The sequence below is a fragment of the Diaphorina citri genome, unplaced genomic scaffold, assembly GCF_000475195.1.
Source record: "Diaphorina citri unplaced genomic scaffold, Diaci psyllid genome assembly version 1.1 scaffold5295, whole genome shotgun sequence".
NCBI lineage: Eukaryota > Metazoa > Arthropoda > Insecta > Hemiptera > Psyllidae > Diaphorina > Diaphorina citri.
The window spans coordinates 328-5,435 of NW_007382671.1; the positions used below are offsets into that span (position 1 = coordinate 328).

General features: G+C 40.6%; 1 protein-coding gene across 1 annotated transcript; it reads left to right on the plus strand.

Moving 5' to 3' along the window:
• Positions 1–472: 472 nt before the first annotated feature.
• On the plus strand, positions 473–2,901 carry LOC103521467 (serine/threonine-protein kinase polo; the record flags this gene model as incomplete). Its single annotated transcript, XM_026832144.1, is given in 3 exon segments — positions 473–519; positions 1,190–1,436; positions 2,748–2,901. Coding segments are annotated over 3 exon segments (448 nt in total), but the record flags the coding sequence as incomplete, so codon positions are not given.
• Positions 2,902–5,108: the final 2,207 nt, after the last annotated feature.

Here is a 5,108-nt window from a genome sequence, read left to right on the forward strand (position 1 = left end):
ACAAGATTTGATTTTTGCTTTGATGATATTGTAGATTGTAGAAATAAATTTTATGTACTAAATTGGACTTCCAAAGTGGCACTAGCTCGTTAATTTTAATCCTGATCTGGGAATGATACCTTGATTTGTATCAAAATTCAAAAGCTCAATAATCAATCACTTGAGACTCATTTAATTATTAAATTATTACCAATAATTCTTTATTTTATAGAAGTAGGCAAAGTGTTCTAAATAATGGGTCCCTTCTATGTTCCATCATTTTTCTTGACCACGTGTGTTGGTTGCTATTTTAATTTTATAAAGTAGGCAAAGTACCCCAAATAACGGGTGTGGCTGCAACTATCAAAAATGTATTTAATTTTACAAAGTAGGCAAATTACCCCAAAACGCGTCTTCTACCGCGTCACGTCTATCGTTTCTTCCATGTGAACTTCTTTCTCGCGCGCGCCTGTCCGGGCTTCTTGCGCTCCTTGTTATGTTCAACGATCTCACACGAATGATCATGCTGGCTAATAAAAAGTGAGTAAAAACAAACAAACAATCAATCAGTCGGACAGACAGACGGACAAACGAACAAACAAAACAAACTGACGAAAAAACAAACAAACAGACGAACGAAAAAACAAACATGGAATGGTAGGTATGTAATTTAAATGAGAGTGTTTCTACTATACACGACACAATTTTTCCCCTAAAAAACTGGGAACGGGCTCTGAGGTAATCAGCAAAGCGCTGTACTGAGGTTTGTCGTCGTTGATCGACATCGCGCATCGCCTTTTACCAATTTTCGGATGTAGGCGCTTGGAGTCGACATTTATTTGCCTTTCGTTCCAGGAACGTCCACTATATTGAGAGAGACGGCTCGGAGCATTACTACACAGACGGGCACACACCGGTTCAGTTGGACAAGAAGATGAAGCTCCTGTCCTATTTCCTGCGTTATATGAACGAGCATTTGATGAAGGCTGGGGCGTCCATCAAGGTGTGATATTTATTTGCCTTTCGTTCCAGGAACGTCCACTATATTGAGAGAGACGGCTCAGAGCATTACTACACAGACGGGCACACACCGGCTCAGTTGGACAAGAAGATGAAGCTCCTGTCCTATTTCCTGCGTTATATGAACGAGCATTTGATGAAGGCTGGGGCGTCCATCAAGGTGTTGATATTTATTTGCCTTTCGTTCCAGGAACGTCCACTATATTGAGAGGGACGGCTCGGAGCATTACTACACAGACGGGCACACACCGGCTCAGCTGGATAAGAAGATGAAGCTTCTGTCCTATTTCCTGCGTTATATGAACGAGCATTTGATGAAGGCTGGGGCGTCCATCAAGGTGCTGGATTCGGATCAGCTCGCACGTCTGCCGTACTTGCACGAGTGGACCCGAAGTCCCAACTCGGTCATGATGCAACTCACCAATGGAACTCTGCAGGTACTTATTTTCAAGAAACTTAACAAATACTATGTACTATAACTTAACAAATACTATGAAACTTAACAAATACTATGTAGCTATCAAGTCACATAAAAAAGTAGGCTTGGTAAGAACAACTTTACAGACTAAACCTATAAGTTGATAATGTAAATCTGTAAACTGTAACTGCTAAGGTCTTATCGTCCCGAAATCGAAGGGAGAAGAATGACAGGATAGAAGAAAGGAGACCTTTTTTTTAGTATAAAAAAGATGGGTGTTTCACCGCCGTTTTTTATTTCGTAGCAATAAACAACTTCTACATTAGACTCGTGTTGTCTGTGTCGTGTTCGAGAGAGGGAACTATATATGAGCATCTTATCGTCCCGAAATCGAAGAGAGAAGGAAGACAGGATAGGAGAAAGCCAGCCGTTACGAGAACGAACCTTATCTGTTTAGGATAAAATCCGCCCCGGGTGGGAATGGAACCCGCGGCCTAGCGCTTACAAGACAGACGCGTTACTCTCTAAGCTAACTAGGCTGGCCATGTCGACTTTATTTAGTACAATATCTACCTATATTGGAGATGTGCTAAAAATGTTAATTATTGTATTTAACTTGATAAGGAGAACCAAAAGGCAGATATATTGCGTAGAACTTCAAAGAATTATTACAGTTCATTTGTTAAAAGCCGACATGTTTCGGAGGCGCTCCCTCCATCATCAGGGCTACAGGAAACACTAAACACTAAACAACGAGGTACACTGAACACAGAAGACTAGAGGAGATCACAGAAAGAGGGTCTGGCTAGGGGACGTTGTCTGGCTAGGGGACGTTAAACAGAGAGAAAACTAGCGTCTGGCTGTGGGACTATAAACAGGGAGGAGAACAGCTAACCCTAACCAGCCTAGCAAGCTGGCAGTTCCTCAAAGGGTTCTCTCTGCTTTTAAAGATCGCCATTCGGCGAAAGCTAAAGCCGCTACAACAACAACAGAAAGAGGGTAGGTATAAGGTTAAAATTATAATAATATATGAAAAATATAAAAAATTATTTATTGACTTGGAACTCACATCCAACGTAAATACGTAATATTTTCAATAACTCCATATCACACGAGACGTTGCGGGCTTTTTCATCTAGATTTTTCATTTCTTCTCCTTCCTTCTCAGTTCAACTTCATGGATCATACCAAGCTCATCCTGTGCCCCCTGATGGCGGCCGTCACCTTTATCGATGTGGACAATACGTAATATTTTCAATAACTCCATATCACACGAGACGTCACGGGCTTTTTCATCTAGATTTTTCATTTAACTTTCCTTCCTTCTCAGTTCAACTTCATGGATCATACCAAGCTCATCCTGTGCCCCCTGATGGCGGCCGTCACCTTTATCGATGTGGACAAATCGTTCCGGACCTACCGATTCTCCACCATCCAGGAACACGGGTGCAGTCCAACCCTGACCAACGCCCTGGAGTACGCTAGACTTTGAAACATCACACAAGTAAGCGCAACTGATCTATTGCCGCGAATAATAACATTACTTTCCTTAATATAGGATAAGATAAGGAAAGTAAAATTCTTTGTGTCAAACAAGACAACATCAACAAAGGGCGGGAAATACCCATCATTTTGTTGAATCTTTGCGAAAATTGCAAACTTTGAATGTTGATGTTTTGTTCATGTACCTAAGTTTCCATCCAGTGGCGTATACATATTTATGTTTTTTTCGTATAGGTACATAAACATGTATATGCTATCTTGGACGACTAAATGAACGGCACGCTACAGTTGTTCCAAAGCAGCGGACAGAATAACAGCGAACATGCCCGCACCACTCGTTTGACGGTACGCTACAGTGGCCACCCTAGTGGACAAAATAATATTCTTGGACCACTTAGTTCAGCGGACAGAAAAACAGCGAACATGCCCGCACCACTCGTTTGACGGTACGCTACAGTGGCCACCCTAGTGGACAAAATAATATTCTTGGACCACTTAGTTGACGGCACGGTATAGCATACTAGCCGCCACTGATCACTAGCGAATTTGTATGAAGTGTTTTTGATGAAAGAAAATTAATTATCAGGTTTGATTTTTTTTTCTTTGTTTTCCCACTCGTCCATTGTTGCCAAATTACGAGGTTTCCTTAAGGAAGACTGTTTGTATTCGAACTATCCGACTCTTTGTTTTCCCACTCGTCCATTGTTGCCAAATTACGAGGTTTCCTTAAGGAAGACTGTTTGTATTCGAACTATCCGACCTCCAAATAATAACATACCTAATAATGGCAGAGGCACTTACTTACTGGGTGGACTAGGAATAGTAAAATCCATGCATAGTTTTACTTTTGAAAGCTCTTGAAAAGGTGTGTCCACACAAAGTCGACGCTGTCGATCGACGAGGTGAAAAGGTGAAGAATAGTAAGATCCATGCATAGTTTTACTTTTGAAAGCTCTTGAAAAGGTGTGTCCACACAAAGTCGACGCTGTCGATCGACGAGGTGAAAAGGTGAAAAATAGTAAGATCCATGCATAGTTTTACTTTTGAAAGCTCTTGAAAAGATGTGTCCACACAAAGTCGACGCTGTCGATCGACGAGGTGAAAAGGTGAATCTATGTTGTCAAGGCATGGTCTACGCTTTCAGTCGACATCGATCGAAGGCTTCGGCGCCGACTATGTGTGGACACAGCTTAGGAAAGCCTTGCCAGACGCGAGTCTCTAATAAAGACAGAGTGTGGTTTGTATTCAAATTATATCAATAAAGGGGTGCTCTATTTTGAACTGTTGGTATAATGGGACAAATTATAGTTCTTAGCTGACCCTACTTTTGTGACACCCTCTGTACACTGTATTTTTGACACCCAGTATATCAGACAAAGTCGGCACGGATGTTTTCGGTCCAGGGATTTCTGGTAATAACCTAATTGTGTGTACACTGTATTTTTGACACCCAGTATATCAGACAAAGTCGGCACGGATGTTTTCGGTCCAGGGATTTCTGGTAATAACCTAATTGTCCTTGCACTCCTGGTAAGTATAATATTGTACCTACACTACCTATAGGATAAGGGCTGTAGGTATTATTGTACCTACCTACTTTTGTACAGTATTACATCTTAGGTATTATTGTACAAATGTACACTGAAGATTGGCATATTGGCAATTAGAACGTCGTGATCTGGGAGGAATTCGAGCTAAGGAATCAATTGTTCGAATGAAAAACCAATTTCATTGTTGTTTTTTTATATAAGCAATATGCTTATTTATTAGTTAGACTTTAAAGTGTGATTCTACTGATTCTTGACTTAAGCAGACTTTTTGTGACTGATCGAACTATTTTTCACTACCTATAGGATAAGGGCTGTAGGTATTATTGTACCTACTTTTGTACAGTATTACATCTTAGGTATTATTGTACACTGAAGATTGGCATATTGGCAATTAGAACGTCGTGAACTGGGAGGAATTCGAGCTATAAGGAATCAATTGTTCGAATGAAAAACCAAATTCATTGTTGTTTTTTTATATATGCAGTATGCTTATTTATTAGTTAGACTTTAAAGTGTGATTCTACTGATTCTTGACTTAAGCAGACTTTTTGTGACTGATCGAACTCTCTGACTTACAGTTGAGAAGTTGCGGGTTCGATACTTCCCTCCCTGTGTCAACAAATTTCCCTTTTATTTGT